This window comes from Haliotis cracherodii, unplaced genomic scaffold (assembly GCF_022045235.1).
Source record: "Haliotis cracherodii isolate W230 unplaced genomic scaffold, xgHalCrac1.p SCAF_16, whole genome shotgun sequence".
Classification (NCBI taxonomy): domain Eukaryota; kingdom Metazoa; phylum Mollusca; class Gastropoda; order Lepetellida; family Haliotidae; genus Haliotis; species Haliotis cracherodii.
Window position 1 is genome coordinate 17391288 of NW_027266271.1, and position 17560 is coordinate 17408847.

Below are 17560 nucleotides of genomic sequence, written 5' to 3' on the forward strand. Positions count from 1 at the left end.
AGACAATGTCAAATTTGCCACGTTGCCACGTTCGACTGAATATGTCTGAGAAAATCATATTGGAATCACTTGAATCCGAAAACCACTTTCGTCTTTCCTCAGTTTTCTTCATCTTATTTTAATATCTTATTTGAAAGTTTGCAAATAACAGCTGAACAGCTGAGAATGAATGGGATGAATGACTTGGCAAATATACTTTTTACAAAAGAATATATTACTATTTATATCAGAGAGGTTCAATACTTTTACAACAGGAGTAAGCGAGCGTTGTTGTAACGCCTACATCAACTTCACTGAAGAATAAGAATAATTGTTCCTGTTTGAAGTAGTTTTCGTGTTCATATGCCAATATGGAAACCCATTCGTGACCAACTCGTGTTATTCCGGGACAAGCCTAATAGCGACTTCTTGCAGGTTACGGAAAGAGGCGAACGTATGGAAACCTTCGAGAGCATTCGTCACCACGCCCCTTTCCGTAACATGCAAGAAGTCGCAATTAGGCTTGTCCCGGAATAACACGAGTTGGTCACGAATGCTTCGAGAAGGGCACGAGTCTAAATTCGGCTTGTCCCGGAATTGGACGAGTTTGTCACGAATGGTGGGTGTCCTACCAGCACGGACTTACACGTTGCTCATGGATTGGGTCAAAATCGATATTCGTTAATACGTTTTATATAAGCACAAGGACTTTTTTTCTTCTTACAGGTACTGCAAACGAAGAGAGTCCTTGATAGGCGTTTAGAAGTTGGAAGAACAAGGGAGCTAAGTACGAGAGCTGGTCAAAACGTTCGAAGCCTGACTCACTTTCAACTATGGACAATAAACAAAGTGAACTAGCCAATGTAATACATTGTTTGAGTAGTTCATTGCAAGTGTATTTGGTCTGTTGAAGCCGTTTGTATATTAATGACAGCCAGTTGAGCGTGATAGGAGTCCAAATGGACACAGAAATGGAAAAGAACACAGACCGAGCAGTCATGAAGTTTTTGACTTTAGAAAAAAGTACTCCCCAAGAAATTCATGACCACCAGTCACAAGTGTATAGGGATATGTTCCCTAGCCATTCCGCTGTTAAACGTTGGGCAGCTATGTTTAAGGCTGGGAGAACAAGATTTGATGGTGACCCTATGTCTGGACGTCCCTCGACCTCCATCAGTGAGTGAGTGAGTGAGTTAAGATTTACAGTCACATCGGCAGTATTTCAGCCATATCGTGACTACACCAATTTCCATCAATGAAGATTCAATCAAGGAGATAGAAAAACTTGTACTGTCAGATAGACGTATTCGTAATGGGTGTTGAAACATGGGTCTACCACTGTGATCCCGAGTCAAAACGTCAATCCATGGAATGGCACCATTCCACTTCACCGGTACCAAAGAAATAAGAAAGGTATGGCCACTGCATTCTGGGATGCAAAGGGTGTGAACCTTGTCGATTACCTAGAAAGTCAAAAGACGATTACAGGTGCCTTCTATGCTGATTTGCTTCATCGCCTGAGATAGTCTATCAAAGAAAAGCGGCGAGGAATGCTGACTGCTGGAGTTCTACTACTTCATGACACACATCTTCTCACATCTCTTGACTTGCAAAGGCTGCTGTGTGATAACATAGGTTCGAAGAGTTTCCTCGCCCTCCATACTCAGACCTTGTTTTTCACCTGTTTCCTAAACTGAAAGGACACCTTCGTGGAAAGCCTATGACGACAACGATGTCCTCTCAAAGCTGCCGTGAATGTGTTTTTCAAAGTGGCTTCAGGAAACTTCTTTCTTTCTGGATTGAAAAGCTTTGGTTTTGTTTGTTAGGCTAAGAACGTTTTGGCCAGCCCTTGTATAAGCGAATGAAATATAAATCTTTGCTGTATGCATTAGGCACCCGTGAAGATCCGGTGTAAAATAGGTCTTCACAAACCCAGGCTTGCCGTAAAAGGCGACTATGCTTGTCATAAGAGGCAGATTAACGGGATCGGGTGGTCAGGCCCGCTGACTTGGATTGATGCATGTCATCGTATCCCAAATACATAGATCGATGATCACGTCAATCACTGGAGTGTCTGGTCCAAACTAGATTATTTACAGATCGCCGTCATATAGCTTGAATATTGCTGAGTGCGGCGTTAAACAAAAAAACAACAAAAAACGTTAGGCGATCTTTTGGTGGATATTTGATTAATAAAGTCGAACAATAGGCCAGTTAGTTAGATCTGTTCCCATATTCAGCTTTGTAAGCACACCCCTCAAATCCTGATCAACGTCACATTTTGATCATTAATTAACTCCCGGATAGGAGTTGCATAAATTAATAGTTGCTCGATTGAGCAAAACCTACATATTGGCGCATCGTCCGTCGAACTTAGTCGACTCATCCAAGTCCCCTTAACAGTACTAACTACTTCAGTTTCTTTATCATATTTCACAGTAATCAGTGATCATTTGCATATCTCTTTCTCTCTTAAAAATATATTTCTGAATGATTATTACATCTCCTTGTAATTTAATCAAAACTTAAGGCTTTTTTACAAAATATTTGTGGTTATTTCATTAAGAATAATGATTATTGTTTTCATATAGAAAACAGTTGCTTAAGGCTAAAAACAAAATAATACAAATTATTATGGTAAATTCTATCTGGAAGGCCTATTCATCTCATTTTATCGCTCAAACACAGAGGGTCAATGCTCAAAATATCAATCAGACAAAGTAGCTGATCCGTGACGTAATAACCTTTCCTATTTAGTATAGGAACTATTTGTTTTCTTGAACCACGGACCTAAATATTTGTTATGCAGGTCCGTGATTGAAGTGTATGTTATCTTTAGGACGTGAAACAGTATTTAGGGGATTTATATTTGATCATTACAGAATAATTAACGAATTAGGGTTAATCAACTGCAGGTAATGGGTTCATTTCTGTCATTTCATATGTTTACCAAACCAAAGCTGATGACATCAAGTGAAATATTCAGCTGCACACAAATGTGTAGGAACCAAGGGAGATAACCTTTACGCAACTCTGAGGTTCGTCGGGCAGACACATGTACTCCACAGCCACAACGGCATTCGTCACCACTCGCCCCTTTCCGTAACCTGCTTTTCGGCCTGTCCCGGAATAACACGAGTTGGTCACGAATGCCACAACGGCTTATATGATTCATTGGTGCATAACATTATTTACCCGAACAAACAATACGCTGTTCTATCATGATTAAGAATCTCAAACAATTTAATTATCAGTTCACGTAAGCCCTCTAACTTTAGGTCCATGTATCGTTTCTTCAATATTTCTCGAGTAATATCACACGAGTGTCTGAAATAGCATATTTGAGCATCGACACAAGGGCCTATATAGTTCGTGTTAGTGTTGGTAATTACCGTATTTCCTCGAATAAACGCAAGATTCTGAATACACCCCAGCGTCTCAGTTAAACGCCGGGTAGTTTATATGCACAGAATTCTCCGCATTATTATCTTTGCGAGTAAATGATAAAGTGTCTGAAAAACCAGGGCGTTTAACCGAGGAAATAGGGTATATATGGCGGGACAAGTCGAATGAAGAAAACATTGCAAGTTTTCCTGGAATGTGAGCATTAATAAATATTACATCATGCAGAAGGTCGGTGGTTTGTCAGTCGGACAGTGACAACGGTCAATATAGTTCCAATTGAAACCTGTTTCTTAGACAGTGGCGTAACTACATATTGGCGAAATAACAATTATCTACACATATTGTTTCTACTTGCCTTTCGCGGCAATCCATCGGTCCGTCCGCTTGGGTAACTGTCATTTATCAAAGGGAGTCTGCTCTGACACTCGTTCAAGAAACGGCAAATAAGATTATTCATTTTCTTATAAAAGTTAACTTTCACAAGGAAAAATGTTTTCTATAAAAAATCCAGCCCCCACCCCCGGCTGGCTACGACACTGCGGCAGTATCATTCCCTGCTGTTTTACAACTCACACAACCAGGGATATGTGTTAATGGTAACAAAAACGTGTTGTACTCGGAATTCTAAGATGATTTGATAAGAGATCAAAGACGCCGATTGTACGTTATCCTGCGATAAAGTACACCTTTTGAGTAATGGACTGACGTCATGGCGCTGTTTCAATTACCTCCCCCGTGACCATATCCTTGGTTCTTTCATTATCGTCAAGCAAGATGGTGCATTCACACCATTGAAATAGTTTCTTTAAACTTGTCTAATATTTGAATATTATTACGTTGGAAGAAATACGCCAAGTTGATGCCAACTCTTTTCTCATGTCACAGGCTTATCACAAACATATTCCAACCATTGTGTCCCTGTCACAAAATGATCTGATCCGGGTGCTGGTACGTCCGGATTACGCAAGCGTTCCCGTGCTTTGAGTACAATATAGTTCAGGGCAAAACAATACTTTATTACACTACACAAGGAGTTAGAGCAAACGTTATTTCTTAAGTATCATTCTGTGCTTGTCTACAAGGGCTGGGACGGGTAACTCGGGTACCCGAGTCGGTTGGGTACTGAGTAGGACCCGGGTACCCACAGGACTACCCGGACCCATGGTTAGTCACGCGATATATTGTTTAATGACAAAAATGATCAAGAACTCTATGGTTACACTAAATTCAGTAATGTTTGCATTTCTTTCTGACTATGCGCCCATTCCTTCTGATTTTTCATATGGTTGAATAAAGATATAACTTAATTCAACTTCAGAGTATGAATGACTAGATTGTTTAATACATGTATCTAAATACGTTTTGCCAGGGCTATGCTAAAAATGTTCCCAATCGGACATTTTGAGACATCTCCTGAGACCTACAGTGGGTACCCGGGTAGGGTCGGGTTATAGGGTGGTTGGTACCCGGGTGGGATCGGGTTATAGGGTGGTGGGTACCCGGGTAGTAAATTTGGACTCGTCCCAGCCCTATTATCTAGACCTTCCACACCCATGTGAAAATAAAAACAAAAACATGTTTAAATGGAACATGTTTAAACATGTTAATGTGGGGAGTCGCACCATGGCCTGAAACTAGAATAATACATATATTTTATGAGAATACTATATCAACAAAACTTATTACAATAACAATAAAATAATTATAAAATACACATTTCAGATGTAAAAACGTTTTCTTTCGTATTTTGAAGAAAGTAATAAGAAAGGTATCCAGAGATTACCTTGGAGTATGTATTCATCCGATTATTAAGCAAACACCTAATATGGGAACTAATTTATCAGTTTACTCAAGAAAAAAAATACTACACTGTGAACACACAATGCCACTTAGAAAGAAGTCAAATGTAACAAATGTTATGTTTGAAAACACTTTCTTTGCAAAGTGCAGATTCTCGGACGGGACTGAAAAAAGTATGGGAATTTGTAATTCTCTAAGAAAGTGTTCTCCCAAATACAACCTTTGTAACAACAGACCCTGAATCCAGGGCTCTGTGACGCCAAACATTGGACTTGTAATCTACACAGTCAATTCCTGCACCTCAGTGAGGGAGTGAGTATGGTTTTACACCGCTTTTAGCAATATTCCAGAAATATCATGGCGGGGGACACCAGAAAAGGGCTTCACTCATTGTACCCATGTCGGAATCGAACCCAGGTTTTCGGGGTGACGAGCGAACGCTTTAACCACTAGGCAACCCGGCCGCCCCTCTGCCCCTCAGACAACCTGACTCTCGATCTGTGCCCCATCAACGTAACAATGCTTAGCTATATCTATGTAATGTACACTTTCATTTGTTTCTGGTATTTGTAAACGTGTTTGGGAAATATCCGACATATCTGACATATATAATACTTGACCTCTTATAATAATGACGGCTTTTTAAAAACATGACCTATTGATGAATATGTTACGAATTATACGAAATTTAGGTTTTAAACACATTATCTCAAATTTCTATCGCATTCATCCTCTTTTTATTGAAAGGAACTGTTTTCACCAAGTAAGTGTAGGATCATTTTCCACAGCGAAATGTATAACCAACATCAAAGGAGATAATACTGGCAGTTAATGAATCAAATTTATCACTTTTAACATTATTTCATGACATAGGGCAAATTGTAAAAGCATAAATTTTGACCATGCTGAAAAACATATTTCTCTAAAATTCTAGTTATCTGTAATCCCTTCATAGATCATGCAAAGAGCCTATGGCCTGTTTAATTTCTTGGAAATGTGAAAACTAAAGTTGCCTTTTTTGGATAACGCCTGGCCCATTGTAACTGTGACAAGTGAGAATTCCCCATATTATATAAAAAAGTACAGAGTGAGTGAGTGAGTAGGATTTTACACGATTTTTAGCAATACTCCATCAATACAATGTATCACAGATGGGACACCAGAAATGGGATTCACACTTGGTACCCATGTCGGGATTCGAACCCGGGTCTTCAGCATGACGAGCGAACTGCCCCTGGGCGGCGCCTTAGAGCCCATCCAAGCTGTGACATGATGAAACATAATGACAAGGGTCAATTAATTGATCCACACTGAGACAATCCATCTGAATAAAGCGAGACATAAACCGATCAAGAGAGGCAAATCAATAATGTCAGTAGGATCCATGAATGAGTGAGTGAGTGAGTGAGTATGGTTTCACGCCGCTTTTAGCAATATTCCAGCAATATCAAGGCGGGGGACACGCCGGGTCTTCGGCATGATAAGCGAAAGCTTTAACCACTAGGCTACCCGTCGCCGCCCATGAATGAGTGAGCAATCTAAATTTGTATGTTACTTTAAGCACTATTCCAGCAACATCACAGCAGGGGACACCAAGAATGGATTTATAGAGCATCCATGATAGGAATCGAACCTGGGTCTCATACATGATGAGCAACCACTGAACTAACAAATCATCCTATTGATCCATGCATACTCTGCCGGATGACAGCTGAGAGTTACCTCCCCTTGTGATCACCCTTCCTTGGGAAATGGGAGGCGGTTAATCACGGACAATATCCTTGGCTTGGGATCACCTGGATTATGGGACCGGTCATTTATTACAGGGATGGGTGGGTGAGAGAATTTTGTACTGAAAATATGGATCCTCCCCTCAAGGATGTCATATTTTTTTATGACCCTCCCAATGTCCTTGTACATATTTTCATGACCCTCCCTGACAAGAGAAAATGCACTATCACTTAATATTTTATTATAAAATGTCCATTTTTACACGATCCTTCCAAAATATGTGTATTATTTTTTATAACCCTCCCCTAGAAATTGTATATTTTCAGCGATACTCCCTTGTTTACATCCGACCACCCCTCCCTTTAATAAATGACCGGTCCCTAACATTCTTGGTGCAGTGACCCTTTCTTACATATCCTGGGACATTTTCTCTTCAAATCCTTCAAAATTCACTCTTCCTAACACTTTTTGTCCCTTTTCAACAACATCAGAAAGTCTTTTTGATTTGGGTTCCAAATAGGTCTGAATCCATTCTGTCACGATCTCATCAGAGAAGATGGGCTCCATGGACTTCTGAATCTTTATCTGCACTTCACAAAGCCTCGCAAGAATATTCGTAGCTTCAGTCACAATAGGTTCGATGTGCATCAGGTTGACAAATCCTCGTTCGATATTGTAATCATTCATCCAGGAACACAGTGTGTCACTTTGTAGGAACTGGTCACACTTAGCCTGGATGTGAATCCAGTCGATCATGGCGGCGTACACATCACTCCCCGGGTAGCGGCACTCCGTGGGCATCTGACACTGGTAGGGGTTGAGGGGAAGCCCAGGCTTGAACTCGAGCTGGTTAGAGATGTGCATATGGATATCCTGGGTGAACACCCCTTGCTTAGCCACACTCAGACACATAGCCAGAGACGGGATAGCAACAGGGAGGAGCTCACACATCACTGCGAAGTGGTCATATCTGCAAATATCGGCAATATAGAAAATAATATGTACCTCGAAAACATTATATGAGGATAAATTGTCCAAAGAAAAAGAGAAGCCTTGAGGCTCTGGTGGGTTTGAATACATATATTATCAAAATAGTATTAATCATTTCAAATTTCTTTTAGAAACACTAAGATTCTGGTAAATTTGAAACTAAAGGAAACATGAAAAATATCAATTAGTTGAACAGCCATATCACTTCAGAGAGTTTGTCAAATAATTTCATGCTTTAAAACTTCAGCATAATATATTTATAGTGAATCATAAACTATAAACTATTTGCAGGAAAAAGATTTTATTGAATATATGTTTGAAATAAACAAATACTTGGGAAAAGAATAAAGTCAATATAAATTACATTTCTACATGACCTTTGTCAGTTACTGTGGTAAAATTGTTGCGATGCACATGAATACTACTCAAAACAGTTAAGGGCCACAGGTATAGTAGTATACTTCGGTATATTTGAATTGCTCAGAGTGCTACATCTGTTACAGTCAATCCCAAACCTGAACTATTTGAAGCACCTAAGAGTGTGGGGGCATGGGTGGCCCAATCGTCGAAGGCGCTGCAATTCGCATTGCAGAGTTACGCCCCTTGGTCACGCCTGAAACTTATGCTTGTGGGTTCGAATCCCGGTTCGACCCAATTATGTTTAAAGGTTTGTCAGCATACCAGCCCTTGTGGGTTCCACCACTTTGGTAAATGTCTGACCCCTGCATCACTTCTGGCTTTCCTTTCAAAAACTGAATAGGGCACAGAACAAAGATTACGCAGAGAATGGTCAAGGGTATTTATCAAAGGACACATAATTCCCTGGATCACCGAGGATGACATTGGGTCAGACAGATGTCAAAGAAGAGTAAACAGATATACATGTCATTTGTCATGTATGTGATATTGAAAATTGCAACACAATTGTAAGTATATTGTTAGAGGTTTCCTATTAGGTCTATTTTCACTGCTGTGATCATATTGCAAAAGTCCTCAAAATTATTACAATAGTAACTGACATGAATAAAGTATTGCTGACAATTTCAAAGTCCGCCATCTTCCCTCCCTGCCACTCCTTAAACCAAAGGAAAGCATCAACATTCTGAAGTTGTCATAAGCCCTGCTCATCAACAAAAGGCAGGTTTGAAATCTGATTGTAAAAACGAGTTTTCTGACACTTAAAATATTTTTTAGGTATAACTAAATGAGACTACCGAAATAATTGATTGTTATGCATACTATCTACAATACTATTTGTGTTTACAAATTCCTATTGATATAGTACAGTTGTAGGCCAAACAATTACAATGCATCAATAGTTCGACATATCATTACACTCCTATTCATTTTCAAGCATCTTATACTATGAGGAGTAATGTCCATAGAAACTTTTGGGTCCCCTGCCATGTTTGTTTGTTTGTTGTTTAACGCCGCACTCAGCAATATTCCAGCTATATGATGGCAGTCTGTAAATAATCGAGTCTGGACCAGACAATCCAGTGATTGACATCATTCTGATACAATGACATGAATGAACCAAGTCTGAAAGCCCTACCACCCTTTAGTCGCCTTTTACGACAAATACAGTCGCCTCTTACGACAAGCATAGTCACCTTTTACAACAAACATAGTCGCCTCTTACGACAAGCATAGTCGCCTCTTACGACAAGCATAGTCGCCTCTTATGACAAGCATAGTCGCCTCTAACGACAAGCACAATCGCCTCTTACGGCAAGCATAGTCGCCCCTCCCATGACAAGCATAGTCGCCTCTTACGACAAGCATAGTCACCTCTTACGACAAGCATAGCCACTTCTTACGACAAGCATAGTCGCCTCTTACGACAAGCATAGTCACCTCTTACGACAAGCATAGTCGCCTCTTACGACAAGCATAGTCGCCTCTTACGACAAGCATAGTCTCCTCTTACGACAAGCATAGTCCCCTCTTACGACAAGCATAGTCACCTCTTACGACAAGCATAGTCGCCTCTTACGACAAGCATAGTCACCTCTTATGGCAAGCATAGTTGCTTCTTACAAGCATAGTCGCCTCTTACAAACATAGTCGCCTCTTACAACAAGCATAGTCACCTCTTACGACAAGCATAGTCACCTCTTACGACAAGCATAGTTGCCTCTTATGGCAAGCATGGGTCGCTGAAGGTCTATTCTCTACCCATATGTTCACGGGTGCATCTGTAAAACCTCAATGAATAGATTGTAAAACCATCAATGAATTACCTCTGCCACCCAGTGATAGCAAACCCTCGGATAGAATTAAACTTGCTTCCTTTCTCGTCGATCAATCGCAACCAGGACAAATGGTTCTCAACATGGAAGGATATGTTTGTCATACTGGCACACACTCCGGTAGCTCCCTTAAAGGCGCTGGCCACCCAGATGTCCGGGAACACAGTACACAGGTTGTCGAACAGGTTCTCAGGAAGAAGAAATGAAGACAGGTAGTGCCATATCATTGGCTCCACGAGATCACCCAGACCGCTTGTCTTAAGATCTTTTACCGTAGCAAATCGAAACATGTCATCCCACACAATTGGGGTAATGGTAGGATAATGTGCTTTGATGTAAGAAGCCACTGTTTTGACATGACCGAAAAAAAGTTGCTGTGTGGTGAGGTTTTCGTCTGCCATTTTCCTTCGGCATAAGTCACACCTACCCAGGTGGTACACTTCGTCACATCCGATATGGAACCATCTTGTCTTGGGATGCATCTCGAGAACTTGATCCAGCATTGCGGTTACTATGGTGATTGCATCGGGGTGACACGGACACAGTGATGTTGGGTACTTTGGAATTTCACGAATCTTCGCAAATGTCTCATGCTTCAGAACAAACTCAAAATGGCCGAATGTCTGCACCAAGGGCACCACCTCGAGATGATGTTGTTCAGCCATGTTAAGGATTTTTTTAACCTCTTCTACACTGTAGGCTTGGGAGGATGCAACTTCAGAAAGGTTGCCATGGTAAGGGAACATGTCTTCATACTCCATGATTAACCCCGTTGCTCCCCACTGTTCTATTAAAGGGAATATTTTTTCCAAATAGGACAACTTTGGTGCTGCCCCCTTTAGGTCAAGATGGACAAGGCGGTGCGACATAGACGCCATCTTTCCAAGCGTCGTCAGATCCAACACATAAACCAGTTTTCTTACTTCTTGTAAGGTACCAGTCTTTGAAAATCAGTCGGAGCAGTCACAGTGGATTATGATTACTTCTCTGATTCCATTTTAGCAGGGACCAGTTAATACATGCACAGGTCTCTGATTTTAGACTTGTGATTTTATTCTGGAAAAGAAACAGCAACTAATTAAAGTCAGAAAAAAAGTAGACATTATATTCATGTCACCTTCAAACCATAACAGAAGTACATACCGTATTCGACGTATAAGCGCCCCGCTCTAATAAGCGCCCACGGTGACATTTGCTAACACTCATGTGTTATATGCACCCTTAAATATGGGCAATTAAATTATGGAAAAATATATCTGTGGTACATAAATATTTCAGCATAAATAACGATATTTATCTTTCAACTCTGTTTTTTTCCATCCAAATAATATTTCAATAAGAGCCCTCTATTTCTAATTTTGAGAGTGCCCTGGGCGCTTATTATGTCGAATACGGTATTACCCTTTTGACAAAACATTAACAAATACTGTTACATTATTTCATGGCATAGAGGCCGGTGCATCAAGAGCTCCTAGCACTAAGACAATTGTCACTTCCATGATCAAAAGCAGACTTATGATAGTTGTAGCACTAAGATCGTTTTGTGGGATTGGGCCAAGCTGGCTCAAGATTAAAAACATATAGCAATCGTAGCACTGTGACTATCATAAGTCATATACTTTACACAGACTTACAATAGATCTAGTGCTATGATACTTTTGTGGAATGGGGCCCTGGTCTTATATCCAGGCTATGTGAGTAAATGTCGTCCCATGCTGCCGTCAGTAACATGCCAGCTATATCTAAACAGACTGCAAATGATTGAGTCTTAGCCAGCATGTGGTTGACAGCATGAGCAACAATCCTAGCTGGCAGGGCAGCTTGATAGACATTCAATTAACCAGGTCACACCTTTTGACACCCAATCCCATGGTAGTCATGGAAACCCAGAATTGTAATAGAATAAAATACCGTATTTCCTTTAGTAGACGTCCGGATGCCTATTGATTTCGTGCAAGCCATTTACCCATTTATTCTGTTTAATGCTGGCACAGTGGCAACTCAGTACCTTACCGATTCCCAAGCGCTACAGTCATACAAAGGGTTCATTTGCAGGAAATGGTAAGTGGTAATCACCATCATACCACAAGCATAAGAGGCCCGGCTTCTACTTTTTGGACAGCCTGGGGTGTATTGGAGGTCCAGCATCTAATTGAGGAAATATGGTACATAATAGATAACACTAGGGCAAGAGGGTACCATGAATCTGTCTGTCATTAAGTCCTTCATAATCAGGTTGGTTGGTTGGTTCGTTTGTTGTTTAACGCCGCACTCAGCAATATTCCAGCTATATGACGGCGGTCTGTAAATAATCGAGTCTGGAGCAGACAATTCAGTGATTGATATCATGAGCATCGATCCACGCAATTAAGATACGATGACATGCATCAACCAAGTCAGCGAGCCTGACCACCCAATCCCGTTAGTCGCCTTTTACGACAAGCATAGTCGCCTTTTATGGCAAGCATGGGTTGCTGAAGACCTATTCTAGCCCGGATCTTCACAGGTCCCTTCATAATCAGATGGTAAAGTGTTCACTCATTATGCCATAGCCCTGGGTTCAAATCCCACAGGGGTACAATATGTGAAGCCGATTTCTGGTGTCCCCTGCTGAGATATTGCTGGAATATAGCTAAAAGCAGCATAAACCATACTGGCCCACCACATGATCATCACCGCCCGTGAAGATACGGGGTAAAACAGATCTTCAGCAAAACAACTTTTCAGCTTTGGTCATATGGACAAGGCGTCCGACTTCTGATCAGAACATCCGTGGTTCGAATCCCATCACGGGACTCGGAAATTTTATAGCCGCTACACATGGATTGATGCTCATAATATCAATCACCAGTCTGGTCCAGACTTGATTATTTACAGTTTAGATATTTAGAGTGCAGCGTTAAACAACAAACAAACAAACAAAGCATGATCATGAGCTGATCGTGAAACAATTATGCAGATCTAATTAACTTCCTTGTCAGTAATCAATGACATATCTACATTACTAACTTCGAAAATCGATTTCACGCAGTCCGATGGAATGTTCCTGATTCAAAATACATGGATCCTACCATTGTAGATTTTAATAATTGATGTTATGCATCGGTGATCAATGCTTTATAATCTTGGCCAATGAGACGGTTGTGTGATTTTGTCAACCGTCCCTGTCCTCAGCCAAAGACGTACAAATTAATACGTCTTTGCCTCAGCCAACCCCATGGCATTACGATTCCAGCTCGCACCAGAATCGACAGTCATTGAGCACTTTAGGTATCACGAATTTAAACGCATGAAGCGTAACTTCATCAAATATTTCTCTAAACCATCTACCTGATTACCAGTTGATTACTGTGCTAGCGTGACAGACAGACGAGTAGGGGAAAAGGTCGTTCCGTCTCCTTTGATCCAACATGCGGGGCATTTAGAGTTATCTCCCTTCAACAATGTCGATTTCTTCCTGTATCTGAGACGAGAGCATGCCACTAGAGGAGACGCCACTTAAAATCTAAAATATTTATATTTTAATCGATCTTTTGTAATTAAAATCGAGTTAAGTGACAGAAAATATATTTAGAATAAAGAATGTGTATGTACTTTGATCAAAATATGAGAATATTGTCTGTCCACATGAGACAAGAGGTCCGGATAGGGCCTGTATTGCTCACCTGGATATTTACGCAATCATGGCAAAATATACATTTGCATTGTTCATGTATATAATACTGCAAATATTTCGTAATTTTGACTCTGTCGGCATTTAAAATAGGAGGATGACAAATCTGACAGCATGAACGTGTATTTCTCCAGCTACAAATTGAACATAAAGATCTGAACCGTTTCCATGTTATATGATCCAGAGTCTAAGTTTCCAGAGTTTCCAGTGCGAATACTATTGGCATTAATGTATTATTCTCTTCATAACAAACAAATGTATACAATATCGGTTTACATGCTATTGCCAAGGTTCTAACTCCTTTGGGAGTGCCAGAAAGATGAACAGAAGGGCCAGTCCTGGTAGCAAATGTGCATTCCTCGCATTATACTCAGCAATTGTACATATGGTTATACGGTGGGGATCTTAACTCTGTCCACCTAGGGATGCTTCCAAACAAATATGGTTGATATCTATCTCTAAGTTCCAGAGAAGAAGTCGTTTAAAACAATATAGCCAAATTACCCTTATTTGGCCCCGCCCTCAGCCCTTTGGGGGATCAGCCCCACCATTTGTACAATTTTGAATCACACCACCTAGGGATGCTTCCAGTCAAATTTTGTTAATTTCCTATTAGTGGTTCAGAAGACGTCGTTCGAATAAATTGTTGACGTACCGACGAGGACGACGGACGGACGCGCCACGGTATAGTATAAGCTCACCTTGGTCCTTCGGACCCGGTGAGCTAATAAATGCACTGCGAATGGTAAATGTTTGTTTGTTTTCCCCAAGATCTTATACTTACTGACATAATATATGTGGCGCCGTTAAAAAACACCCGTGGAACCTTAATTAGTATAATTCATAGTTTGTAATTTTGGCATTTCTCCATGATAAATATAAATATTAATGAACGGTTTGAAATCCAAATCTTGCAAGACAAAGTATATTATTTCGATATTAATAATATATCAATGTAAAGAAGTGTTCAGGTATTAATGACTACAGCGAAACCTTGTCAGTCCGGGCTACGTTAATCAAGAAATCACAGCTTTCGGACAATTACGCCAATATAGTCTATATACTATTCAAAAGAAGTTAAAGAAGACAAAGTCTAGTAAGAAGATAGGGTCCCCATGCACCCGAAATATATATTTTATTAACTTACATTTTTTTATCCCCATAATGTCTCTGAAATGAAGTTTGATGTTTCCAAGGCGAAATATTTGTCCCATGGTGTCAGACAAAAACTTATAATCGGCATAACCTTGGAACTAGACATGGCACATAAACATATGACACCATTTTTTTTAGTAATCTGAAAGCGATTGAAGGGGTTATTTTCATGATTAAAATATTATTTAAACGCGTTGGATACAATAAAACACGAAAAATTTGAAAAAAAAACAGTATATTTTACTCAAACATTTGCAAATATCTATCCACATACAAAGCAAAATTCATACGATTTCCATGAAGTCTGGAAGGAACCGTTATTAATTTCCTGAAATTGATTTGCAAAAAATAACAAACTATGAGTTTCAGTAAGTGACAGTATTAAAGAAACGATTATACTGCTTGTTTTGAAGGACTACACAAGCAGTAAGGTCTGGTTTGTTTATATCACTACATGTAATGTGACCTTTTGTGATTATTTAAACAATTTGGATACATTCAAAAACGATCAACTTGAAAAATCAGCATAAACAATACATCATTGACAGAGTTCTAATGTTCCCGGTAATACCCATGCCACTTGTCACTGGAAATGACGTCACATGAAGCTGATACGCCGTGATATACCCTGAATACTGTTAAAGCGGCTTTAACCCAACTCACTCACTCACTCAGTCCCGAGTGGTTTATTGTCCTATAGGGGTATTTCAATTTGTCATCGTCTGGATTTAATTTATTCTAGTGTGTACAGTGATACCGTGTCTTACAGTTCCTTGTTTGTAAGACCCGTGAAGCCCGGGGTAGAATAGGTCTTCAGCAGCCCATGCTTGCCGTAAAAGGTGACTATGCTTGTCGTAAAAGGCGACTAACAGGATCGGGTGGTCAGGCTCACTGACTGGGTTGATGCATGCCATCGTATTCCATTTTTAGCAGATCGATACTTGTGATGTCAATCACTGGATTGTCTGGATTAGTTACAGACCGCAGTCACATAGCTGGAATATTGCTGAGTGCGGCGTAAAACAACAAACAAACAACTAAGAAACAAACAAACATTGTTTGTAACAGAGAACGGAGTCAATGTCGGTATGGGCAAATCGGTTCCGGTTACTAGTATTTGGCAGTCCTAGCAAGACAGAATTAAGTAATTGAAAACCCGCCTTGATTTTATTTTGTATTTTTATCATGATGTATATCATGAAGCCAAATACCTCAATTACCCAACAGTCATTCATCCATATTAATCAGGACACAAGCGACATCTCTTCTGTTTGAAACGCATGCAATATTGCCGCGTGTCTGTATTATAATACATGACATGATGTATCGTCACAATAAAGGCACCGTGAGTCTATAATCGATTTTGTTTTCACAAGGTGCCTTGTTAAAGGAGTCTCTTTGTGGCTGCAAATGTGGACACTAAACGGTGCTTTACATATTTCAGAATAAAACATTTTTTGTACTCAGGTCATAAATCTAATTTTGAACAAACGTTGTAGGTACGAGACAACCGTGTTTATAACACCAAATCAACAAATTCATTATCGACGGAGGTGAGTGAGTATTGCTTTACGTCGCTTTTTGCAATATTGTGGCCATGTTACCAGTGGGAACATATTGTATCGCTACGAGGAATCGAACCAGCATCCCAGGCGAGACGAGCTATCGCTTTCACCGCTGTCCTGTAACCACCTCACTTATTGACATCATTATTATATAAATAACCTATGCTAGATATAATGTTTTTAAACAAGCGTTCGCAGAGTATAATTTCTGGTGTGATATTGTGATATTGCGAAAAGTGGCGTAAAACCAAACTAACTCGCTCTTTCAGTGCATATACAGATAACACGTCATTAACCTACTATACGATCCAATGACAATATGGACAAAGGCCTAAAAAATATTCCTTTACCTGACCAGCCTGTTTACAATTGTGTAATTTAATTTGAAATTTACAAGGTAATCCTTTATCCTCATAAATCTGTTGTATGACACCTCAGACTGCATATATCCAAGTCACGGTATAACGGTTATAAAGTAATTTTCTGTTGTACATCCCAACACATGGAGAAGATGCATGAACATTTCCATTCTTTAAGAGAAGCACCTTCAGAATTAGATAAATATTAAAAAAGCTTGTGGACTTTTACAATGAAATGCACAAGAGAGAAATAAATGCATTGACAGCGAAAACTCAAATATTTGCTTGGCCAATTTGTGTATGTTCTTAAGAATTGGGTCTTATTTGCCAGTAGACGCTGTATACAAAGACTTATAGTGTGTCACGCTATGTTAGTGGTTGGTAGGGGATTGCAAGTCAAGTTGACAGTAAACAACCTTGTGCCCATAAACCCGTATCCTTGCTTGCCGGTACATGGTTGAGGCTCTCCACCTATGTCGGCGAGTATATTTAATGCCGTTACAAATAAATCGCATTACTACATCTATTCTAACTACTACAATTGCGCTCTATTGTTGTAATTCAAGCAACTTGATTCAATCGCCCAGTCGTTTAAATATGGTTATTATATTTCGATGGATTAAACAAAATCCCTTTTTTACAACACCACCG

The 17560-nt window shown here is 40.0% G+C and overlaps 1 protein-coding gene across 2 annotated transcripts; it reads right to left on the bottom strand.

Annotated features, from left to right (window-relative positions):
- Nucleotides 1-6578: 6578 nt before the first annotated feature.
- LOC139463434 (hexosaminidase D-like) lies at nt 6579-13567 on the bottom strand. 2 transcript variants are annotated; one of them, XM_071244695.1, is made up of 3 exons: nt 13496-13567; nt 10149-11213; nt 6579-7885 (listed from the first exon to the last, which is right to left on the bottom strand). In XM_071244695.1, the coding sequence occupies exons 2-3, from the start codon at nt 11033-11035 to the stop codon at nt 7324-7326; spliced, it is 1449 nt and encodes a 482-aa protein (XP_071100796.1). In that variant the 5' UTR covers nt 11036-11213; nt 13496-13567; the 3' UTR covers nt 6579-7323. The 2 variants fall into 2 exon arrangements, with proteins under 2 accessions (XP_071100796.1, XP_071100795.1); XM_071244694.1 differs by having other exon boundaries at nt 13488-13567.
- Between the last annotated feature and the right edge of the window lie 3993 nt (nt 13568-17560).

Coding starts and splice junctions, on each gene's coding strand:
- LOC139463434 (XM_071244695.1), bottom strand. CDS start 11,035: ATGGCGTCTATGTCGCACCGCCTTGTCCATCTTGACCTAAAGGGGGCA. Junction 7,886..10,148: donor GCTATCACTGGGTGGCAGAG/GTAATTCATTGA, acceptor CGATATTTGCAG/ATATGACCACTTCGCAGTGA.